The 22,881-nt window shown below is 57.4% G+C and overlaps 2 protein-coding genes across 7 annotated transcripts; one reads left to right on the top strand and one right to left on the bottom strand.

Moving 5' to 3' along the window:
• Positions 1-660: 660 nt before the first annotated feature.
• Positions 661-20,297, top strand: ITGA7 (integrin subunit alpha 7). Of its 6 annotated transcripts, none has more exons than XM_067009450.1 (26): positions 661-1,085; positions 5,236-5,363; positions 5,463-5,542; positions 6,648-6,903; positions 7,787-7,906; positions 8,772-8,979; positions 9,089-9,282; positions 9,649-9,737; positions 9,861-9,988; positions 10,122-10,217; positions 10,366-10,427; positions 10,550-10,719; positions 11,147-11,296; positions 11,943-12,058; positions 12,642-12,834; positions 12,917-12,997; positions 13,104-13,183; positions 13,322-13,396; positions 13,549-13,651; positions 14,147-14,323; positions 14,510-14,641; positions 16,676-16,789; positions 17,017-17,115; positions 17,204-17,329; positions 18,321-18,433; positions 19,602-20,297. In XM_067009450.1, exons 1-26 carry the CDS (start codon positions 880-882, stop codon positions 19,660-19,662), a joined length of 3,357 nt encoding a protein of 1,118 aa, XP_066865551.1. In that variant the 5' UTR covers positions 661-879; the 3' UTR covers positions 19,663-20,297. The 6 variants fall into 6 exon arrangements, with proteins under 6 accessions (XP_066865551.1, XP_058937442.1, XP_058937448.1 ...); XM_067009449.1 differs by lacking the exon at positions 7,787-7,906 and adding an exon at positions 7,395-7,526 and having other exon boundaries at positions 678-1,085; XM_059081464.2 differs by lacking the exon at positions 18,321-18,433 and adding an exon at positions 7,395-7,526 and having other exon boundaries at positions 678-1,085; positions 19,602-20,293.
• On the bottom strand, positions 20,254-22,657 carry TMT1B (thiol methyltransferase 1B). Its single transcript, XM_059081512.2, has 2 exons — positions 22,086-22,657; positions 20,254-20,923 (listed from the first exon to the last, which is right to left on the bottom strand). The coding sequence occupies exons 1-2, from the start codon at positions 22,581-22,583 to the stop codon at positions 20,687-20,689; spliced, it is 735 nt and encodes a 244-aa protein (XP_058937495.1). The 5' UTR covers positions 22,584-22,657; the 3' UTR covers positions 20,254-20,686.
• Between the last annotated feature and the right edge of the window lie 224 nt (positions 22,658-22,881).

Here is a 22,881-nt window from a genome sequence, read left to right as displayed (position 1 = left end):
TTCTTTCCGTCCTTGTTGATCAAACTCTCACCCTTCTTTCTCCATCTCTTTTCTCTTTCAGTTTTCTTTCTACCTGCCTCCTTTGTTCCCCTACCCAGGCCTGCTGAGTTTTTCTTTCTTCTCGCCTGTTTTTTCCTCTGCTTCTCTGAACGCTGACGATGTATGTTTCTAGCAGAGCCGCTGCCACTGCCGGACTCTGAGAGGTGGGATGGGATGGGGTGGGAAAGGGTTTGATTCAAACAGCAGGAGAGGTGCTCTGTGTGTCCATGGGGAGAAGGTAGCATTAAAGGACCACACCGGACTCATCTGCATCTTTCTCTCTGCATTCCTCTCTTCCCAGACTGTCCTTTAGCCTCATCCACTTCCCATCTCTTACCCGTCCCGCCCCCCGCCGCTCCTCTTTTTCGGCGCCTTTCTATCCGTACTTCTCACTCCCTCCCTACTCCCAGACGCCGCCTCCACCGCTCGCGGGCTAGGGCAGGAGTGGGGGGAAAGGGAGAGCGCTGGCGGGGGCGGCGCCCGAGGTGGGGTGGGGCTGGGAGGGTTCCCACCCGGAGCCACCCTCCTGGGCATCCCTCTGCGACTCCGGCGGCCTCCACCTGCAGCGGGGCCGAGGGGCGGGCCGAGGGCGGGGCCGGGGCGGCACCCGTGGGAGCGGAGGCGGGAGCCTGAGTGGACCAGGGGTTGCGGCCGCTGCAGTTGTCCTGGCTGGTGCTGGGGCGGCGGAGCGGCGGGAGAGGGGTGGCGAGGCGGAAGACTGGGAGACCCCCTGAAGGATCAGCGAGACTCGGAGACCAGAGACCCGCCTCGGGAGACCTGGGACTCGGGGCGCGAGCGGATTTCCTTGCGCTCTCCCGGAGCGCGCGCAGGGGTCGCCCCATGGCAGGGACTCCGGGCCACGATCCATGGGGGGCCCCTGGGATTTGTTACCTTCTTGTCTCCCTGCTTGCCGGACTGCTCTTCCCGGGGGCTGTCGCCTTCAATCTGGACGTGATGGGCGCCCTGCGCAAGGAGGGCGAGCCAGGGAGCCTCTTTGGCTTCTCTGTGGCTCTGCATCGGCAGTTGCAGCCCGGACCCCAAAGCTGGTGAGTCACCACACCCGCGCAGAATCCCCGTGCCCGAGCCACAGTTGCCCCCCCCCCCCCGGCCCGCCCCATCTCTCAATCTTCCAACCCCATCAAGATTCAGGCTGCCTACAGATAACCCACACCCCAGCCTGGAGCCTTGCCTGTCTTGGGTCTGAGACCCAGGATCTTGCTTTGGGGATAAGTTGGAGAACAAGGTTCTTGTCTTAGCTGGGAGCTATCTCCTTTCATCTTTCACCCCAACTTGTATTCTTGTTCCAGTCCCAGGGCTTGTGGCTTTCCTCCTTTTGGGGGCTGAACTCCCTCAGGGAGGGAGATTGAGCCTTTGGCCTCTGCTTAGGTCAGGAGGAGAGGGAAAGGACAGAGAGGCTGAAGGCGCCATGGAAGGGATGGAGGGTAGACTCCAGAAATAACTTCCTGCCAGGGTATTGCCATGGGATGAAAAGAGAGCATCAGGGCGCTGGGCTGCTTCTTCTGTGGCTCAGGACCACAGGAAGGCTGGGGAGAGGACCTGGGAAGGTCTGGCAGTCTGAACTATGTGGTTTGGTGATAGAGGGTGGCAGAAAACAGAGCCTCTAAAGTTGTAGCAGCAGCAGCAGCAGCAGTGAGAGAGATCCAGGAAGGATGCTGGCCAGGCTGTTCCCCTTCCTCCTCCTCAGGAAATTTCCAGCTCCAGGAATCTCAGCAGTGGGGAGAGGCAGGGAGAGTGAGGGGGCAGAGGACAATTCTGGTTATTTTCTAATCAGTTCGGAACCCGTAGGAGAAAGACACACTTACGGGGCCTGTGACTGTCATGCTTCCTGTATTATTGGCCCCAGCTCCTTATACGATTTTAAAAAGAGAGGCAGGAAGGGGAAGAAAATGGCCCACCCCTTCCTGCCAAGGGACTTTTCTCTCCTAGGCCAGTGCCTAAGCCACACTAAGTGTCCATTACTGGGATCAGTGCTGTCCACTGGGACTATCTTCTCCCCACTGCTATTGGCCTGGGGGCAGGGAGTAGGGACAAGAGCTCATTTCTCTCCCCTGCTCAGGGAGGAGGGGCTAGCTCTGATTCTTCTTCTTCCATTATCCCTGTCATCAGGGAGCAGGGTCAAGCGGTCCCCCAAACTTTGGGAGCAATGGAAAGCTACTGACTTCATCTCTTCTTCAGCCTTCTATCTGCTTCCTCCCTCATCTCTGTCTCCCTCCCTCCCCCCTCCCCCCATGTGCTAGAGTTCTAGGACTGGAGGCCTTTTTAGGACATGCTGAGCTCTCTGAGCTATTTCCAGGCAAATTCTAGGTTATTTTTAATAGCTTGGTCTCTTGTCATTTCCCCCTCGTCTCTGATGGTGGCCCCTGAGCCAAACTGGGGACCTTCCCAGAGGGGCCTGACCCCCTCACCGTGCTCTTGTTCCAGCAGGGGGCGCTCTGCTGTCTGGTGGCCTGTGAGAGGTCAGATACCTCGCTAAGTCCCTGGCTTTGGGGTTGCAGGTCACCTTCCCCAGCACTCGCTGATTGAAAGACCTCACCAATTTTGATGTCTTTCAATCTGGCTCCGGATGAGACTTTGAAGTGTAACCTTCTTTGCTCTGTGGTTTCAGCCTCATTTATATCCATCAACTGTAATACCATCAACTGTACTACCATATAGAGTTGTTATGAGCTTTGAAAGAGTTGTTAACACATGTAAAATGCTGAGAATAGTGCGAGGCCCACAGTGGGTGCTATGAAAGTGTTGGTACCTTTTTTCTTGTATGGTGATCCACAGAGCTGGAGCGTAGCTTTAGTGCCTTACAGCGAGCCTGGATCCAAAGGCTTGGCTGCAGCACCCCTCCCCCCGCCTGACCCCCACCCCGGTCTGAGCCAACCTTCCAGGCCAAGCACCCTCCCCAGAGGACCACCCAGATTGAGAGAGTCAGAGTGGGCCGGACTTGGGTTGGAGCCTGGAGTGAATGGGGAATTGAGAAGTGCAGAGGTACTGGGCTACTCCTTCACCTCCACTTAGCCAGGCTCCCAGGGAGTCTTTTGCTCCTAGCTGCCATTCTCTCTGCAGTGGCTGCATCTGTGGATACTGTTCTGTCCAGAGGTCTGGGGTGGCTGGGGATCATGCGATGAAGCCAGGAGGGAGTGTGTGGCTGGGGCAGAGGTGGAGGGACTGGAGAGGCTGTGTGTGGGAACTCTTGTTCCAGGTGGGATGGTCTGGTCTGTTCTCCACCAAGTGTGGGGCTGGGCATAGCTATGCGCTCAGCTTCTTTCCTCCATATGGACCCCTCCCCTCCTTTCTACTCCCTACTCATGACCTCCAGGGGAGATGTGAGCATTAAACACAACTGTTAGCTTCTCCTGGTGCTTAGTTATGAGCTGACCAGCTGAGACACCGCGTGTCTCTGTGAGCCTACATAACGTGTGGGTCCAGCAAACACATATGGACACCCCCTAGGGGGCAAATGCAAAGATGAATGAGGCAGCCCCAGTCCTCCAAGGGCTCCCCATCTCTGTGTTAGGAGGTGAGAGCACCATGGACTTGTCTGAAGGTTGGCCATGCCACCTAGTTTCTTTTTCTGCTTGGGTACCCTCCTCTCCTCATCCCTGTCTTCCTTTTCTGAAGGTGGCCAGTCATTGGATGGAAAAGGCATGGATATTGGAATTAGGCAGATGGGGGTTTGAATTCCAGCATCCAAATAATGTCTCTGAGTGAGTTTCCTCATCTGAAAGAGAAGCAAAGAATCCTCACATAGGATTGTTGTGCAGGTTAAATGAGATAATGCAGGTAACATGCCTAGCCTGGTGCCTGGCACCTAGTAGAGAGTCATAAACGTTAGTTCCTCATATCCCTGGCATCTAGCCTAGGGCCTGACCCATAGTAGGTGCTGAATAAATATTACTTCCTTGTCTCACCAGTGCCTGACACGGGGCTTGGCAGAGGATAGGTTCTCAATAAATAGTTGTTAACGAATGCCCAGTGTATGCTCTCTTCCCTTACATTCCCCACCCCCCTCTCTCGTGACATTGGCTCTGACATGGGGTGACAGCTGCTAAGAGACGAGGAGGAGTTGTGGGAAGGGAGAATGGCTCTCTGCCCCATCAGAACTGGCACAGTGCCCCACAGATGCCTGTCTGCAATATTGCCCCACACAGTTTTAGGCCTCGCGCCCCAGCGAGGGTGATGGAGGAAAAGAGTGGGAGAGAGAGGTCTCAGGGTTTATCTTGCTGACACTTTTGAGTCTCCTTCTGCGAAGAGAAGATCCTGTAGCCAGCTGGGTGCCAATCACCTCACCTCTCTCCTTCACTCCTGGCCTAGGGGTCCTCTCCAGGGGACCCAGGCAGCCTCCATTCCCAGCACAATCCTCCCCTGGGGAAGAAGCCTTGGCTGTGATCGTGGAAAATTGTCCTGCCAAGAAAGTTGTAGCTGGGAAAGCGTCTGAGGGGGAGGTAGGAGAGCAGGCTGGGTGGGGGCGGGGTGGGGGGAGGAATGGGGAAAATCAGGGACAAGGGGAGCAGGAGGAAGGATGGGGAAGGGGATTCAGGATGTATGGGGAGAACGGGGCTAGGATTGGAGACAGAAAGAGAAACCTGCCCCTACCTCCATGCCAGCCGGCGTGACTGATAGAATCCTGGGCTGGCACGGTTGCTGGGCGGTGGGTCTTTGACGGATCCCCGAGGAGAGGGTGAGGGAGGTGGACCCATATCTAGTCTCTTGCTTGGCCCCCCAAAGCTGGTCCCTGGGTCATCTCATGGTGCTGTTACTTTTGCTCCCAGCATTTTTGGCATTTCTTGGAAGGTTTCAACTGAACTGGGGTTGGGGAGGAGGGCAGAGCTTGGGGATGGGGCCAGGGAGTGGGGGGTGGGAAGGGCTGGTCAGGAACAGGTGCTGAGAACAGGCGGTTCTTTCAAACCAGCAGCGCTGGCCAGGCTGCTTGGGTGGTGTGAGCGTGTGTGTGTGTATCTACTATGTATGTGGTTCTTCATCCAGATAGTATGTGCATGCGTAATGTGTTGATTGCACGGCCAAGTGTGTTAATTTGCCCATATCAGGACAAGGGAAAACTGGCTTTTGGCCTTTTGCCTTAGTCCTTCAACACTCTGCCTGGTACCGAGGAGTTGGGCCTGGGCAGCTCTGGGGAGGTGGAGCAATCTGGCCACCAACTCCTGCCCCTGCCCCATCATGCAGGCTGCTGGTGGGAGCTCCCCAGGCTCTGGCCCTGCCTGGGCAGCAGGCGAATCGCACTGGAGGCCTCTTCGCTTGCCCCCTGAGCCTGGAAGAGACTGACTGCTACAGAGTGGACATTGACCGGGGAGGTGAGGGCCCTGTGGGGGTGGGCTGGGGGGCACAGGAGGAGGGGAGGGGAGGACCTGGCTTCCTCTTTCCTCCCCTAATTCCCAGTGTCCCGCCTCCAGCTGACGTGCAAAAGGAGAGTAAGGAGAACCAGTGGTTGGGAGTCAGTGTTCGGAGCCAGGGACCTGGGGGCAAGATTGTTGTGAGTACCATATCTTTTGGGTTTTTTTTGACTTTTAATATTTACTATTTTTATTGAAAAAGGTCATGGAAATTAATTTTTAAAAAGAAGGAAAAACAGTTTGACTCTGTAACAGTAATATAATTGCAATGAGTACCACTTCTTGTGACTTATGCAAGGGTGGTGTGTGTATGTGCGTGTGTGTATGTGTGTGTGTCTGGTGTGCATATGCACAGATGTGCTTACAGAACTCAGGTTGGCAATATGGTATGATGGTCTGCTTCCGAGGACCTCACAGAGATACAAAAAGGTGTAAGACATGGTCCCTGTCCTTATAAATTTAAAAATATCTAGCCGTTCATCCATCCACTGATTTGTCAAACTTACTGAGAACCTTTTAAACATCAGGCATTGTGCTAGTTACTGAGAGAGGACGTGTAAACTCAGGGTACAGCCTGGTTCTCAACTAGCCTCCTGCACAGTTCCAGAGATTCTCATTCTCTCTCTCTGTGTCATCACTAACATGCACAAACAATAATATAAGTCCCTATGGGGCAGAATATGGTTAATGCTAAGTGAGTGGTATGGTCCCCAGTCTATACAAGTTCAAGGGAGGAGTGGAGAGCAAAGACTCCTGCAGGTGGGGTGATTTGAGCCAGGATTTCCAGAATAAGCAACACTTGGAGAGTGGAGAAGGGAGGGAGTTCTTTGCAGACGAGGTGGCGGTGCTTAGAAAGGTTCAGAGGCAGTACCAAGCTGGGCATGTTGGGGATAGTCCCATCTGGCGGGATCGAGGAGACACGAGTTCTGGGTGCTGGCTTAGTTGTGCTGTGGGTGCCCCGGCGGAATGTAGAACAGGGTTTCTTCCTGTCGGGGTGAAGAAGTGGGTGCAGAGAGGATAGGGCAGGGGATTATATATATACCTGCCTTACACTGGGCTGGGGGGCGGTGCCCAAGTGATGCCGGCAGATGTGTCTGTGTGTGTGTGCGCGCCTGTACGCACCCGCGTGCGTGCACCCGTGTGCAAGTGAACCAGTGTCTGCCAAATGTCTGCACGTGGGCAGTGTGGCTCAAGCAGCGTCCTGGCCCTCACAGTGGAATGACCCCCTCTCCTTTTCTCCCACAGACCTGTGCGCACCGATACGAGGCGCGGCAGCGTGTGGACCAGATCCTGGAGACGAGGGACGTGATTGGTCGCTGCTTTGTGCTAAGCCAGGACCTGGCCATCCGCGATGAGCTGGATGGCGGGGAGTGGAAGTTCTGTGAGGGACGCCCCCAGGGCCACGAACAATTTGGGTTCTGCCAGCAGGGCACGGCCGCTGCCTTCTCCCCCGACAGCCACTACCTCCTCTTTGGGGCCCCAGGAACCTATAACTGGAAGGGTGAGTGACTCCCTGGGGAGGGGAGAAGGGAACCAAAATGTCCAGTACCTCAGAGAGGGGGTTGGGGGCAGCATGTGGCCAAGCACGCCCACATGTTCACTGCCGTGGAACCCTGGGGCCCTGCCACGCTTCTCACCACAGCCATGCCAGCACGCACACGAACGGGGCCATCGCCTCTCCTCCGCATGGCCGAGAGTTCCGCAACATGCTGGCATGAGCTCCCACATGCCCAGCCGGGGCCCGCATGCTCCAACACACCAGCCCACACCTCATCACTCCCACTCCCATCTCTGCACGCTGCCGCTGGCCGGGCTGACACTCGGTGAGTGTGATGCCAAGTCTGGGGGACCCCAGGCAGCTTGGGCCGGGAGGGGGTGGAGATAGGGCTGGAAAGGAGAGGAGGGGCTTCCCTGGGTGCCTGTCTAACTAGCGCCCGGCCTGCGGGTGCTCCTTGCTCCCTGCCCTGGGCGCTAACAGGTCTGTCCTTGCAGGCACGGCCAGGGTGGAGCTCTGTGTGCAGGGCTCAGCGGACCTGGCACATCTGGACGACGGGCCCTACGAGGCGGGGGGTGAGAAGGATCTGGACCCCCGCCTCATCCCGGTCCCTGCCAACAGCTACTTTGGTAGGGACCCCTCCCCGGCCCAGAGCTGCTCTAACCCTCTGCTCCTCTCTCTTGTCCTCTCTCTCCATGCTCCCGTCCTTCCGTCTCTGTCTCTGTCCCTCACTCTGTCTCTGTCTCTGATTCTTATCTCTCTGGTCTGTTTGTCTCTCTCGTCTTCTTTCTCCACTTCTTCCTCTTTCTGTCTGCCTCTGTCTCCCCACTCTGTGGCCCCTCCTCTGGATGTCCCTTCCCTGGTGTGTCCCCTGCCCCACCCCCCACAGGGTTGCTCTTTGTGACCAACATTGATAGCTCAGACCCTGACCAGCTGGTGTATAAAACTTTGGACCCTGCTGACCGGCTCCCAGGACCAGCCGGAGACTTGGCCCTGAATAGCTACTTAGGTTTGTAAGCTCCCCTCCACGTCCTCCTGGGCCCTGGGGGCTTGGCCTGGCCTCCCCACCTCTCCTGCCCTGCCCCCCAACACGTACCCAGAGACACACCCACTGGGCCCAGATTACAGACAAGAGCTGAGCCCAGTAACCAGGCCCAAGGAGAAGAGGCCCCAGGGGTGAAGCCTCGGGGCTGTGAACGGGGGTCTCCATGGAGGACGATCCAGATGGGCTGAGGCTGTACTGGGAAAGAAGGAGGCTAGACCTCTGGGGGACTGTCTCTGAGGGATGGATGGTGGGCAGGTGCGGAGAAAGGTCCAGCTGTGTTGGTAAGTTCCTCTCCTTTCTCATCCGCATCCTTCTGTAGAAGAGGAGGAAACGAGGCCTGGGAGAAGCTTGCGTGAATCAAGCTCTTCCCCATTTCCCCCCTGTTTCCTCCTCTCCTGTCCATGTGAAGTCTTCCTCTTCCTGCCAGGATGGTGGGAGTAGGGGGCAAAGAAGGTGCATTGGATGGGATGGGGGCCTCCTGGGTGTGCCGAGAGGAGAGCAGTTCCAGGGAATCCTATGGGGGCGCCCTGGCCCAGCTCCTGCCAATGACTCAGTCCCCAGCCCAGCGGCCTGGCCTTCTCAGCCATTGCCTTTCTTCTTCCTCCCCAGTCCCTGAGGCCGACCTCATGGCACTTCTTGTGCCAGACCTTAGTCTCTGGGTGGGGAGGGCTTCGGGGCCCCTGGAGGGGAAGAGCAGTGGTCCAGCTGGGGTGGTGATACCTCAGAGGGCACCTCTACCTTTTAGGGAGGGGCAGGGTGGGAGGAGCTGTGACCTGCCCTGGCTGGGAGTCTGGTGGGGAGAGCTCACTAGTGAGTCGCCCCCATCCAGGTTTCTCCATCGACTCGGGGAAGAGCCTGGTGCGAGCAGAGGAGCTGAGCTTTGTGGCAGGGGCCCCCCGTGCCAACCACAAGGGTGCTGTGGTCATTCTGCGCAAAGACAGCGCCAGTCGCCTGGTGCCTGAAGTTACGCTGTCTGGGGAGCGCCTGACCTCTGGCTTTGGCTACTCGCTGGCGGTGGCTGATCTTAACAATGACGGGTGAGTGTGGGCTGAGGCCGGTGGGGCCTGGGGGAGGCTGGGTCTAGGAGGGGTAAGGAGCCTCTGGCCTCTCCTCCTGACTCCACTGGCTGTCTCTTTCTCTCCATAGCTGGACAGATCTGGTAGTGGGTGCCCCCTACTTCTTTGAGCGCCAAGAAGAACTGGGGGGTGCCGTATATGTGTACATGAACCAGGGGGGTCACTGGGCTGGGGTCTCCCCTCTCCGGCTCTGCGGCTCTCCTGACTCCATGTTCGGGATCAGTCTGGCTGTCCTGGGGGACCTCAACCAAGATGGCTTCCCAGGTGTGACTGGGGACAGGGAAGGCTGGGGAAGGGGGGGGAGGGACAGGGGTGCAGAAGTGCCTCTGAGGTCACAGGGAGGGTCTTCTGAGGGCTCAGGGAGAGGAGCAACCTGGGCTCCTGTCTGAGCTTTACCATTTACCAGCTTTGTGACCTTGGGCAAGTACCTTTTCTGAGCTAGTGATAACTGCAGAGAGTAGCTGAAAGGATTAAAAATGACATGTGTAAGGTGCCCAGGACTTAGTAGCCTCTCAATAAAATAGAAAACACGAGGTATGGAACTGAGTGACTGAGGGAAAGTAGGGACCTGGACCTTATGCCTTCCACCCTCAGCTCCCAGGTCTGATTGCCTTTCTCCCACTCCTGTAGACCTTGCTGTAGGGGCTCCCTTCGACGGGGATGGGAAAGTCTTTATCTACCACGGGAGCAGCCTGGGGGTCGTCGTCAAACCTTCCCAGGTGAGGGGAGTGGTGGGGAGGAGGGAATGGGTGTCTGGGGGACCCAGGGGGCACAGCAGCAGAGGGCGGGGGAGGCAGAGGCTGGGGGTGATGGGTGGGGAGGCTGATGGTCTGGTCCCCCAGGTGCTGGAGGGCGAGGCTGTGGGCATAAAGAGCTTTGGCTACTCTCTGTCGGGCGGCCTGGATGTGGATGGGAACCGCTACCCGGACCTGCTGGTGGGCTCCCTGGCCGACACTGCCGTGCTCTTCAGGTGAGCCCTCCCTCTCTGCTGGCCTCCCCCTCCCCAAGGCTGGAGCCGCTCTGCAGTGCCAGATCTGCCGCCTCCCCTCTTTCCCAGCCTCATGTTCTCATGTTTCCTGTGCCCTGGACTCCCTCTTCCCCAGGGCCAGGCCCGTACTCCACGTCTCCCACGAGGTCTCTATTCTTCCAAGAACCATCGACCTAGAACAGCCCAACTGCGCCAGTGGCCACTCGGTCTGGTGAGGTGGGGTCTGAGGGGAGGGCGGAGGGGGAGCCTCCAGGGTCCAGTTCTCCCCTGTCTGCCCAGTTTGGGGCTGGGGCTGAGGCAGGAGTGGGGCAGGGTTGGGGTGTGGCCCGGGCCTGTCAGCCTTGCCTTTGTCCCCGCAGCATGGACCTCAGGGTCTGTTTCAGCTACATTGCATCGCCCAGCAGCTACAGCCCCGTTGTGGGTGAGTGAGGCCCCTTCACGCCCACCCCGTTGGGTGTCAGGGTGGGTCACTCCGGCATGCAGAGAAGGGCCCATTGGAGCTGCTCTGCAGCTCACCGGCCCCTCCTCTCCCACCTGCCACAGCCCTGGATTACACGTTAGATGGGGACACAGACCGGAGGCTCCGGGGCCAGGTGCCCCGTGTGACCTTCCTGAGCCGCGGCCCGGATGACCCCAAGCACCAGGCCTCAGGCACCGTGTGGCTGAAACACCAGCACGACCGAGTCTGTGGAGACACGATGCTTCAGCTTCAGGTGGACGCTGACCCCTTGGCCTCTGAGGGTCATTGTCACCGCATCTTCTCTTTTCCTGGGTTCCTCTCATCTTCTTCCCAAACACACTCACACCTGAGTCTAAGATCTCAACTTTTGGGAAGGCTCTCTTTTGGGCCTCTCTTTTACCTGCTGTTTTCTTGCATCTCCTGTCAAGTTCTATACGCCCTGGAGATGGCCATGGCAGGTTCCATCTTCTCATCTGGTCCCCGAAGCCCTAAATCCTGCCTGTCCTCCCTTCTCCACCCCAGTTGCTCTCCCCGCGCTAGCCCAGTTCTCCACCTCTCTCCTTCGTCTCCCTGAGCCTCTTTCCAGGTTTCAGGATCTGTCCGAGGTCTGGCTGGGGCTTTGGTCAGGGCTGGGGTCTGGGGGTTGTTCTTATATTCACGTCTATTTTTCCCTTCCCCAGGAGAATGTCAAAGACAAGCTTCGGGCCATCGTGGTGACTCTGTCCTATAGTCTCCAGACCCCTCGGCTCCGGCGACAGGCTCCTGGCCAGGGGCTGCCCCCTGTGGCCCCCATCCTCAATGCCCACCAGCCCAGCACCCAGCGGACAGAGGTGAGCATGCGTTCTGGTTTAGCCCAGGAAAAGAAGCTGGGAGGGACATGGATCACGAATCCCTTGCCAGTGACATTCATAGCTTGCAAAATTCTTTCATGTTACCCCAGTTGTTCCTCATATCTCTAGATGCTGTGACAGGTGGACCACAGATGTAAAATGGCCCAAATTATCATGTGTTCCTAGTCAGAGGGGACAGGCAGTCATTCAGGGGCCCAGGGTGGTGGGGGTCTGCCATGTTCAAATGTGGCCTCCAAGGTCCTTAGGTCACCTCTATCCCCATCAGTTGGAGGGGGGCGGGGAGTTCCTTGTATGGTTCTTATGGCCAGTCCAGAAGTGATGCTCTTTACTTCTCTTCACGTTCTAAGTCTGGGACTTAGTTACATGCAAGAAAGGCCAAGGAAATGCAGCCTCGCTGTAGACTAGCCTGCTGGTCTCTGCCACGGCATCATAATACTCCCATCATTTTACTGACGAGGACACAGCTCAGAGTGGTTAGGTGACCAGCTGGGTATCACACAGCTAGGAAGCAGCAGATCTGCGGGTTGAACTCAGGTTGTTTATTCCCGTGATCCCCTACCCTGCCATACGCCTTGGCGATACATTCACCCCCTGGGAATGACCCTTTCTTCAAATGTCTCCCCAGATCCACTTTCTGAAGCAAGGCTGTGGTGAAGACAAGGTGTGTCAGAGCAATCTGCAGCTGGTCCACGCCCGGTTCTGCACCCGTGTCAGCGACACGGAGTTTCAGCCTCTGCCCATGTGAGGGGGAGCGAGGGAGCAGGTGGGGTGGGAAGGCGAGAGATCAAGGGATGGAAGGAAGTCCCCTTGGGAGGGCCAGCAGGAGTGGGGGCTGAGCCTGAAGGGAGAGGGTGGAAGGTGGAAGGTGGGGAGGACCTGCTGAGAGCTCAGAAGTTTGCAGGATGAGGGCAGTGAGGGGCCCACAGGGGGTCCTCTGGCAGAGAGTGGCAATCCTTCACCATATAAAAATAATTATACAGTTCACACACATCTCACTGTTAAGTCTTCACAACCCCATGAAGCAGGAAATATTACTAGTCCCACTTTAGAGATGGAGAACGGAGGCCTAGAGAGGTTAAGTTACTTGCCCAAGGTCAGTAAGTGCTGGAGCTGGGGCCAGAAACAAAGGTCCCCTGACTCCCAGTCTCGACTCTCTTGAGTCTGAGGCTTGGACCGGTGTGTGCGGAGATGTGGGAGAGCCAGGGTAAGAGGAGAGGTTCAGGGAGTGGGGGCAGGCAGTGTGCACTGGCCGGGGGAGGAGGAAGGGAGGGAGGGGCAGGGGCAGGTGTTCAGGTCTTAGAGTGAGTGGGATCTGACCCCCCAGGGATGCGGATGGGACGACAGCCCTGTTTGCACTGAGTGGGCAGCCAGTCATCGGCCTGGAGCTGAAGGTCACCAATCTGCCTTCGGACCCAGCCCAGCCCCAGGCTGATGGGGATGACGCCCATGAAGCCCAGCTCCTGGTCACCCTCCCTGCCTCCCTGCACTATTCAGGAGTCCGGGCCCTGGACCCTGCGGTGAGGACCCGGGGCAGGGCAGGGGTGGGGTCTTGGGGGCTCCAGTAACCCAAGCTGATCTCTCCTTCTCTCCCCACTCCAGGAGAAGCCGCTGTGCCTGTCCAATGAGAACGCCTCCCATGTTGAGTGTGAGCTGGGGAACCCCATGAAGAGAGGGGCCCAGGTTGGCATATCTGCCCTTATCCCTATCCGAGTGGCCCTGTCACCCCTGACCCCTCCTCAAGCCCCTCGCCCTCACGGACTCTAATCTTGCTCCACCCTTTGCCTAGGTCACCTTCTACCTCATCCTTAGCACCTCAGGGATCACCATTGAGACCACAGAGCTGGAGGTGGAGCTGCTGTTGGCCACGTAAGGCTAGTGGGGCAGGGTGGGTGAAGGTGGGAGCAGTGGCTTGAAGTCCACCTAGAAAGGGCTCTGCTGTCCTCAGCTGATCCCTTGGGGCGGTGCCTGTGCCCGCCGCCCACGCCTGCCCCTGCCACACGCCAGGATCAGCGAGCAGGAGCTGCAGCCGGTTTCTGCCCGAGCCCGTGTCTTCATCGAGCTGCCACTGTCCATCACGGGGTAAGCCCTGTCCAGGTGGGCACCTCTGCCGGAGGGGTGGGCATTGTTAACCCCAAACCCAGGCCTGGGCTTCGCCTCACCTGGCCTGACCCTCCTGACCCTCCATCAGGCCCCAGGCCTCCTCAGCCCCTGTTTTGACCCCTCCTCACCAGGGTGGCCATTCCCCAGCAGCTCTTCTTCTCCGGCGTGGTGCGGGGCGAGAGCGCCATGCAGTCTGAGCGGGATGTGGGCAGCAAGGTCAAGTATGAGGTTACGGTAAGTGGCCTGGTGAGGTCCCTCCCTTCTTGGCACAGAGGAGAAGCTGAGACATGTCCCAGGGGCTGTGGCTTTTCTCCCATCTGGCGCCTGGTGGTCCGGCGAGTTCGAGGCCTCCCCCAGCTCCTGGGCCTTGGCTGTGTGCAGGTGTTTGTGTCGAGGGCCCAGTTGACCATTTCCTGCTCATTCCTGACTGGACATCTCACCTGCTGGTCTGGGGAGGCCATGAAGGCCCGGGGGCCTCTGCTGGGGGATGGGGACATGGGCGGAGGGCTGATGTCTCTCCCCAGAACCCTGCCCTTGCTTGGCTGGGGCCTCCCCTCATTTCCGGGTGACATCTCCGGGTTTTCCTGGGTTTGGGGTGGGCAGAGAATGGTGCCTGGATCTAGGATCCTGAGTCTTTGTTGAAGCTGTGCTGCCTGAGGCTTCCCCGCAGCCGTCCCCTCCATCTCTGGGGATTTAGAACCTGTCCTTCGCACTCTCTTGTGTCCACAGGTCTCCAACCAAGGCCAGTCACTCAATACCCTGGGCTCGGCCTTCCTCAACATCATGTGGCCCCACGAGATTGCCAACGGGAAGTGGCTGCTGTATCCCATGCGGGTGGAGCTGGAGGGCGGGCGGGGCCCGGGGCAGAGGGGACTCTGTTCCCCCAGGCCCAACATCCTCCACCTGGTGAGGCTTAGGCGAGGTGGGTGGGGCTGCGGAAGCAGGGTGGGGCGTGGTCAGACTTTGGGAAGGATGCCGTGGGGCTGGGGGGCTGGGGCTGGTGGGGGGCCAGGAGGAGGGTGCTGGGGAGGAGGTGCCACCTCTCCTTGCTGCGTTTGGAGGGACCCTCACTGGGCCCCCTCCCCACCTCAGGATGTGGACAGCAGGGACAGGAGGCGGCGGGAGCTGGGGCAGCCGGAGCCGCAGGAGCCTCATGAGCAGCCGGAGCCCAGCACGTCCTGGTGGCCAGTGTCCTCTGCTGAGAAGAAGAAAAACGTCACCCTGGTGAGGGCGGGGCAAACGTGGCCCAGGCAGGACGGGGTGGGGCATATGGTATGACAGAGGATGGCGGGGAGAGGGGAAAGCAGGGAGCTTGCTTCAGGGTGCTGGGTGGCCTGTCAACAGCCGCGATGGTCACAGACACCGGGGGCAAGGTGACGGGGCACTTCACATCACACCTGTGAAGCAGCTGCCGCCGCCGCCGCCGCTTCCCCACACGCCCACCAGGTGGTCACTCCAGAGCAGGGCACTCTGGTCACTCCAGAGCAGGCAGCCCGTTCCCCACGCAGTTGATTCTCCCTGCGTTTGTATGAAAGGTCACATTTGATAGGGCGTGGTTTTAGCCATCTCTGAGATCTGTTTGTTATTCTTTGGAATTCTTTTAGGCCAGAAAGTCAATTTGCAGAAGGAAACCTGCTTGATTTTCACAATGTCAAAAAACACTTGAAGGTTTTAAAAGTCCTAATAATTAAATCGATAGTATATTTATGTGATTCATTAAGCCTATCCTTTTCGAGCCCTTTTGCCTCCCCGTTTCCTCCTTGTTTCACACGATTTTGTTCCTGGGGGGGCTCACTGAGCAGATTAACGCAGACTCTGTGTACTTGTCCCTTTTAGGATGGCGCTGGCAGTGAGAGTGGGGGGTACACAGACCGGGGGGTGCTTGGCGTGGTGGCAGAAGGTGAATCCCAGGTGTGGAAAGGATGGCCAATAGAGGCAAAAAGAGGCAAAGAGACCTTGGCAGGGGGAGGGCAGCAGTTGGGCCAGCTCTGGTGGCATCTGTCTGGGAGGAAGTTCCGATGCCACAGCCCATCCTTCCTGGGGGCCCTCAGCTTCCCTGCCCCCCTGAGAGCATGGTGGAAAGCAAATGAAGGCACCTCAGGGGTGGTATGAGCTTGTGTAACGGCTGTTTCCCTGTTACCTGGATAGTCCTGCTTTCTCCAGGTGACTGATTTCTTTGGAAAGGCCACCCTTTTTGATAAGAACTTTGAAATGGATTCTTTTACTTAAAATGACTTTTAGACAAATTGACCAAGGATTCTTGAATTGCTCGAAAGTGGCCATTCTTCTGTATAGGCAGCGTGATGAATAGAACATGAATTTTTTTTTTTTTTTTTGGTATGCGGGCCTCTCACTGTTGTGGCCTCTCCCGTTGCGGGGCACAGGCTCCGGATGCGCAGGCTCAGCGGCCATGGCTCACGGGCCCAGCCGCTCCGCGGCATGTGGGATCTTCCCGGACCGGGGCACGAACCCGTATCCACTGCATCGGCAGGCGGATTCTCAACCACTGCGCCACCAGGGAAGCCCTAGAACATGAATGTTTAGGCAAATGGGCCATTAGGTGGGATTGGGCCAAATGGATTTCGGTCAGGCTTGGAAGGAGAAGGGCCCAAGTCCCCTGTCCCCACAGCAGCTCCTGGGGCATCCTCCTCCTCCTTCAGTGAGTTTGGGCTTCGCAGAGGAGTGCAGCTTTGCCCACTCTGGACCTGGGTTCAAGTATCTGCTCCACCTCTTTCCAGCTTTGCTAGCTGTGTGACCTGAGGCAGGTCACCTGGCCTCTTTGAACTTTAATTTCCTAGTTTGAAAAAAAGGGGGATGATAATAATATGCACCTAGCAGGACAGTTGTGAATTTAAATGAGATAAGTACCCTGCAGATAGATGCTCAGTATTTGGGACTGTCATTAGGTAACATAAGCATCTACTGGGGAAGATACTCTGCCTGCTGCTGTCAAGAGACCTCCTCCCTGCTCCCCATGCATTTCAAAGCCAGATAGCCCAGATTTGGGGTAGGCTGCTATTTTGGACCACAGGGTTAGTTTGGGAAGACTTCTTGGAGGAGGGGAGTTTGAAGCCAGGTAAGGAAAATGGAAGAGATATTGAATGAAGAGTCAGGGGAAAATGGGGGCTCATGGAGGGATGGAGGGAAGGCTCTGGGCAGACAGTGTCTGTGTGACCACATTTGTGAGGGTGCTGGGCCCTGGGCAGCTCAGTGGGCTGGGGCCAAGCAGCTCAGAGCCCTGCCTGTCCCTGTCCCCAGGACTGCACCCGGGGCACGGCCAGCTGCGTGGTGTTCAGCTGCCCTCTCTACAGCTTTGACCGTGCAGCTGTGCTGCACGTCTGGGGCCGCCTCTGGAACAGCACCTTCCTGGAGGTGAGAGTCAGGCTGGGGTGCGGGGCTGGCGTCCTCTTCCCCAACACCCGCCCTGGGGCTCGCTTCTCCTTCTTCCTGCTTCCTGTCCAAATGCAGCGCACTCTCAACCCAAGACAGGCAGAAACACCCTCCACGTTGGGCACCATTCCGTTTACAACTTCAGGAGCTGTGGGGAGGTGGGGGTATGGGGGCATTTAGGAGGAGGGGCTCCTTCCCTGCTCCCTTAGGAGTACTCGGCTGTGAAGTCCCTGGAAGTGATTGTCCAAGCCAACATCACCGTGAAGTCCTCCATCAAGAACTTGCTGCTCAGAGATGCCTCCACAGTGGTGAGCTGCTGGCCTGGTGAGCTGGAGCAGGGGAAGCTCTTCTGTCCTGTCGCTCCAGCCCTTGTTCCCTTAACCCCTTGCTCCCCAGATCCCAGTGATGGTATACCTGGACCCCGCGGCTGTGGTGGCAGGAGGAGTCCCCTGGTGGGTCATTCTTCTGGCTGTACTGGCCGGGCTGCTGGCGCTGGCGCTGCTGGTGCTGCTCATGTGGAAGGTGAGGCGTGGGGAGGGTGATGCCAGTGGGGGCAGGGCTCCCAGTCAGGCAGGTGGCCTTTCATGGTGTGGTTCTCTCACCCAGTCTCCCATTTATTCAGCAAATCTGCGTTGAGCACTTACCCTGCGTGTACCAGGGTCTCTATCAGGCCCTGGATGTTTCAGAGATGAGTCAGATGTAGATCTTGTTCTCAGGGATTTTATAGTCTAGTTGGGGAGGGGAGTAGTCAAGGACGAGGCAGCGGACTAAGTCAAGAAAGTGCGGTGGGAATTCAGGCGAGGGACAGCTTGAGAGCAGGTGGCCCCGGAGCTGCTCCTTAGAAGGTGGGGTGGTAGGATCTGGATGTGGGGAGAGGGATGGGTGGGTCTGGGCCTTTCGGAAGGAGTATGAGAGGCAAAGTCATGGAGGCAGGGAAGTGTGGTCTGAATTAACTAGAGCACGGTGGGTAAGGCTGGGAAGGAAACTGGCCAAGAAAGCCAAGCAGTGTGGAGAACTGCCTTGCAGGGAACTGGTGCCAGGACTGAACTCGGAACCTCCACATACCAGGCTCTACATGGAACCATTCTCATACACACAGAGTATAGCCAGAATCACGTGTGCATCTGGGGCTCCACATTAAAAGCCCCTTCATGCGCGTGTCAGTACAGAGAATCACGTCCATCACCGGCGGTCATCCCCTGAACCACATGCCACATCTGGGCTATGTAGCCATGCATGCCCTTGGGGCCCTATGGATAACTGCCCCCCCACCTCCCCAGGACCAAGCACGCCCTCTGGCAAATGTGAGTCATCAGTGGACCAGGCCTCTGGGCATCCAGACTGTTGGGAACCTTGCCATTCTTAGGGGAGATTGATGCCTCCGAGAAACTGGCTCCAGAATCTCTGCTTCTTGCTCCCATGGAAGGGGGACAAGGCAGAGGTAGAGGCCCCCATCCTTCCTCAGTCTTCCCATCCTCCACCTCTTCTGCTCCCTTCCTCCCTTACGTCCCAGTGTGGCTTCTTCCATCGGAACAGCCAGAGCTCATCTTTCCCCACCAACTACCACCGGGCCCGTCTGGCCGTGCAGCCCTCAGCTGCGGAAGCTGGGGGTCCAGGGACCGTGGGGTAATTGTTGTGTGTGAGCATGTGTGTGCGTGCGTGTGTGTGCGTGTGTGGGTATGTATGTGAGTGTAGGATGAGCTCCCAGCATTCAGGGGACCAGGAATGTGCAGGGTGTAGACAGGAGATTGCATGAAGGTGGTGTGAGTTCCAGGAACTGAGGGGAGGTGGTTGTCAGGGTGACGCCCTAAGGGTGCGTGTGCACAGCCTGGGGCACGCACAAGGGTTGGGTGGGCTCCTGGGGTTGTGAGCATGTGGGGAGTGCAGGGAGGTGCCGTGCATGTCTTTTCTGTGGGCACGAGTGTGCAGAGATACATGTGCAAGGAGGTGCCATGCAGTCCAGCATGTAGGAGTCCTGGGAAGTCCTGAGTGTGAGTGTGCAAGGGGCACATTTCTGTCTTGGTAGGTAAGGGCCAGCATGTTCATGACTTAGGGAGGGGCCAGGCTATCATACTCATACAGGAGAGGGCCCGCCCTAAGGCCAATGCTGCTCAGTACACAGGGGTTGTGCGTATGAGGCTTGAGAGGAATCATTCTGGAGTTTGCAGGGCTCTAGGAAGCCATGTTTTCCCTCTGCTCTTGTTTGTGTTCTAGGGGATGCTACTGGGTCTCTCTTTTTTTTTTTTTTGTGGTACGCGGGCCTCTCACTGCTGTGGCCTCTGCCATTGCGGAGCACAGGTTCCGGACGCGCAGGCTTAGTGGCCACGGCTCACGGGCCCAGCCGCCCCGTGGCATGTGGGATCTTCCCGGACCGGGGCACGAACCCGTGTCCCCTGCATGGGCAGGCGGACTCTCAACCACTGCGCCACCAGGGAAGCCCGCTACTGGGTCTCTTAAAAAATCTTGGAGGTGTGGAAACCTTTGGGGTCATCAGTCCTGATGTTCTACCTTCAACCCCCTCTTTCAGGCACCAAGGGAGATGTCCTTGGTCCTGCACCTCAGGCCCCTCCTGGTCTTTCTCTTGCTGTCAGTGAGAACCTGGGGACCCAGCACTGATGGTGGCACCTGTGAGGGCTGCTTACTGCATGAGCTGCTGCCCAGCCAGCCCCTTTCTGCTGCTGTTGGTTCTTTCTGTCCCAGGGATGCTGGAGGCAGGAGGCTGGGCTGTGCTGGGCATCTGCTCCAGGGATCTCAGCCCAGCAGCCTCCTCATGTCTGGCCTGTTGTTCTTCCAGATGGGATTCTTCAAGCGAGCGCGGTACCCTGAAGCCACTGTGCCCCAGTACCACGCGGTGAAGATCCCACGGGAAGACCGGCAGCAGTTCAAGGAGGAGAAGGCGGGCACCATCCTGAGGAACAACTGGGGCAGCCCCCAGCGGGAGGGCCCCGATGCACACCCCATCCTGGCTGGGGATGGGCACCCTGTGCAAGGCACTGCCTAGCCTCCTCCTTCCCAGCCTGGCCCATGGGTCCCCTGCACCCCTTCCCCAGAGATGGCTCCTGGGGATGAAGAGGGCAGGCTGGGTGCTGGTGTCCCATCAGGATTTGGCAGCATCTGTTTCCTCAGGGGCACAGACCTCTCTCTCCGTGAGGACCACACCCACCCCACCCCAAAAACCTCCCCTTAGGATGCTGTGAGATGAGAGGGGGTAAATCAGGGATGGGTCATGGGGGAAGGTGAGGAGGGCAGTGGTGTCCTGATGCAAAAGTGGGGAGAAGGGACCCTACTCCCTCCCTCTCCCATTCACCCTGTATAATGAGACCCCAAGGACCTATCTCCCGGAAAGTGCCTTAAGCCCAGAGGGTGGGGAGGAGGTTATGTCGCTGACTCAGGGGCTCTTCCCTCCCTAGCTTCCCCTCTCCTCTGACCTTAGTTTGCTGCATCAATCAGTGGATTTTGTCTATTTATTAAAAACTATTTGAGGACAAAACCTCTGGCTTCTTTGCCGAGTGCTGCTCCCTCATGCCCAGGGTCTCCAGAGAGGATTGGTTCTCTCTGCCTCCCCACAGCCCAGGACAAAGGTGGTGGTTGGAGGGAGCCCAGGGGGCCTGGCAGGGATACTGGTGACTTTTGTGACCAGGTCCTGGGGGCACGTGGGTGTGGTCTCAGAAGTGGAGGGAACACGGGGAAGGGACGGGGAGCTGTCTTAGGGGTAGTGGGCAAAACTTGGGAGACCCAGTCCAGGAATTTGCAGTTAAGGGCATGACAGGGTATAACTGTTTCGCCCCCATAGTCAGGATGGGAATAGAGCTTTTTCACTGCACAAGGAAGGGTTGAAGTTAGAGGTTCCCCCCCCGCAGAGGTGGAAGAAGGAGGGGCTTATTTCACTGCCTTTCCCATGATATGGGGCCCAACAGGTAACCACTTGATGGGAGGGGGTTGTCGTTCCATTTGGAGTTCAGAGAACTGGGCATTCTCCAGATCTTTCCAGGTCTCTCTGGTGAGGCAGCAGCCGTCTCCAATGTGTTTCCAGGTGGGCTCTAAAACCTGCTGCCACAGGAAGGCCCAGCTTCCACGCGGCTCAGCCACGTGCTCCCAGAAAAAAAACATTCCTCCCTGGGAGAGAAGAGAGAGAGTCACTTACCTGCTCCATTCCGCAACCTTCCTCTACTCTCACCTCCATCCCACTGACCAAGCCTGCTCAAAACCTCTTGGTGGAATGGGAGGTGCTGGCCTGTGGGTTTAGGGAGATCATCCTGCTCTGTGACTTTCTCTGCATCCCCTGGCTCCAGCGTAGCCGAGGGCAGACAGATGGGGAGGTGGAGAACCAGGAGCAGAGATCTCATTGGATATAGAGATGCTCGCTTTGAGCCCTCTCCCGAGACCAAGACACCTGCATCCCGGACATCTCAGCCAGCATCCCAGGGAAAGGTGCACTGGGCTCCTGAGTAAGCTGGGGTTCCTCCAGCTCTCCCCTCCTCACTGTACACTGCCTAGGTGATCTCATGCACCCAAAACAAAAAAACCAACCAAAAGTTATAATTAACTGTTAATGTTAATGAATTTAAACCTTCCAGAAAGCATGAATCCAAAAGGAAATGTCCAACAGGTGATACAAGCCAGATATTCTACGGCCTTTCCTGTTTCGGTCTCCAATTCCAGTGTGCTTGGAATTTACCAGCTACAAGCTGGTGGCTTCCAAATCTAAATCTCCAGGCTACATCTTTTTCTCACCTCCATATCTGGACTTCCAAGTGCCTCTGGGTTTTCTGCCTGGCTGTCTCCATGGCACCACAGACCTAACAAGTCCAAAACAGGTTTCTCCTATCTCGCAAATGACACTTCTCTCTACCTTCCCTCACTCCCTCCACCAGTAGCTCATGCCAGAAACCTGGAAATCGTCCGAAACTCCTTTCTGTCCACACCCAGTTCCAAACTTTATGGATTCTACTACCCCTAATACCTCAACTTAGAACACTCTTTTGTTTCCGCCACTCCCTCCACCCCCTGCTTAAACCCTCAGATCTCAGTTTAAGCACCACATCCCTAGGTGTCCTTCACCCCTCTTTCCCCCTTTGTTAGGTGGATCACCTGTGTGCTTCCACAGCACCCTATCCTGCCCCATCTAGGCCCTGGTCATATCTCCTGTTCACCAGCAGGTGGGGGTGGGTGGGTGTCGCACTAGTGCCTGAGATTCCCCATCCTGGGTGCCCTGGACACCGGGGTGGCTGATACTACGTTTGTTGCCCCGCGCCCATACACTTCCCATTCTGCTCACCGGCCTCAGTACTCTCTGAACTTCCTGCAGGACCCTCTTTGGGCTCTGAACCGAGCACAGCACCAAGGTGCTGACCACCACGTCCATGGAGCCATTGGCCAGCTGTCTCATGTCCTCTCCGAAAGCCACCACAAACCGTTCATATTCAAGATGCCTATTCTTGGCCATACTCTTTGTCAGGAACTTCTCAAAGTGGGGGTTTGGGTCCAGGCAGGTGATCCTGCAGCCAGATGGGTAGAACTGGAAGTTGGCACCAGTGCCACAGCCCAGCTCCAGCAGGGCCACCTTCCCCGAGGCTCCTGCCAGCTCCTTTATCTGGCTGAAGAGCTCCTGTTTCTTGCTGTCCATCTTGCGGTTGCACTTGACTGTCAGCACGGCCATCAGGTAGGGGAAATAGGTCTTGCACAGGGGCTCCCAGAAGCCCAGCAGAGCCATGAGGTGCAGGGGCAGGGTCAGAAGCAGCACCAACAGCTGCAGGAGTCGGACCAGCGTGTCCATGGTAGCCCGGCTCTGAGTGGAGCTTCCCTTGTGTGACTGGCCTCTCTGCTCTGCCGCTGCAGACTCGAGTCTTCTTTCGCCCAGTGATAGGACTTTGTTCCCTGTCTCCTACTTGGCAGTTTCCTCTTTCCCGGGGTGGAGTTGATGTATGAAAGCTCTCCAGAGGGCACCGATCCCAAAGTCCCGTAGGCTCTTCAACCAATTTTATTACGTGGGGGTGAAGAAACAGGTGGTGCCAGTGTGTCCTGAGTTCTGGGGCGCTGTGCCCAGTTGAAGAGGCTGGCGTGTGCTGATCGTC

This window comes from Kogia breviceps, chromosome 12 (genome assembly GCF_026419965.1).
Source record: "Kogia breviceps isolate mKogBre1 chromosome 12, mKogBre1 haplotype 1, whole genome shotgun sequence".
NCBI classification, from domain to species: Eukaryota; Metazoa; Chordata; class Mammalia; order Artiodactyla; family Physeteridae; genus Kogia; species Kogia breviceps.
This window is presented reverse-complemented; position numbering and strand designations above follow the sequence as displayed.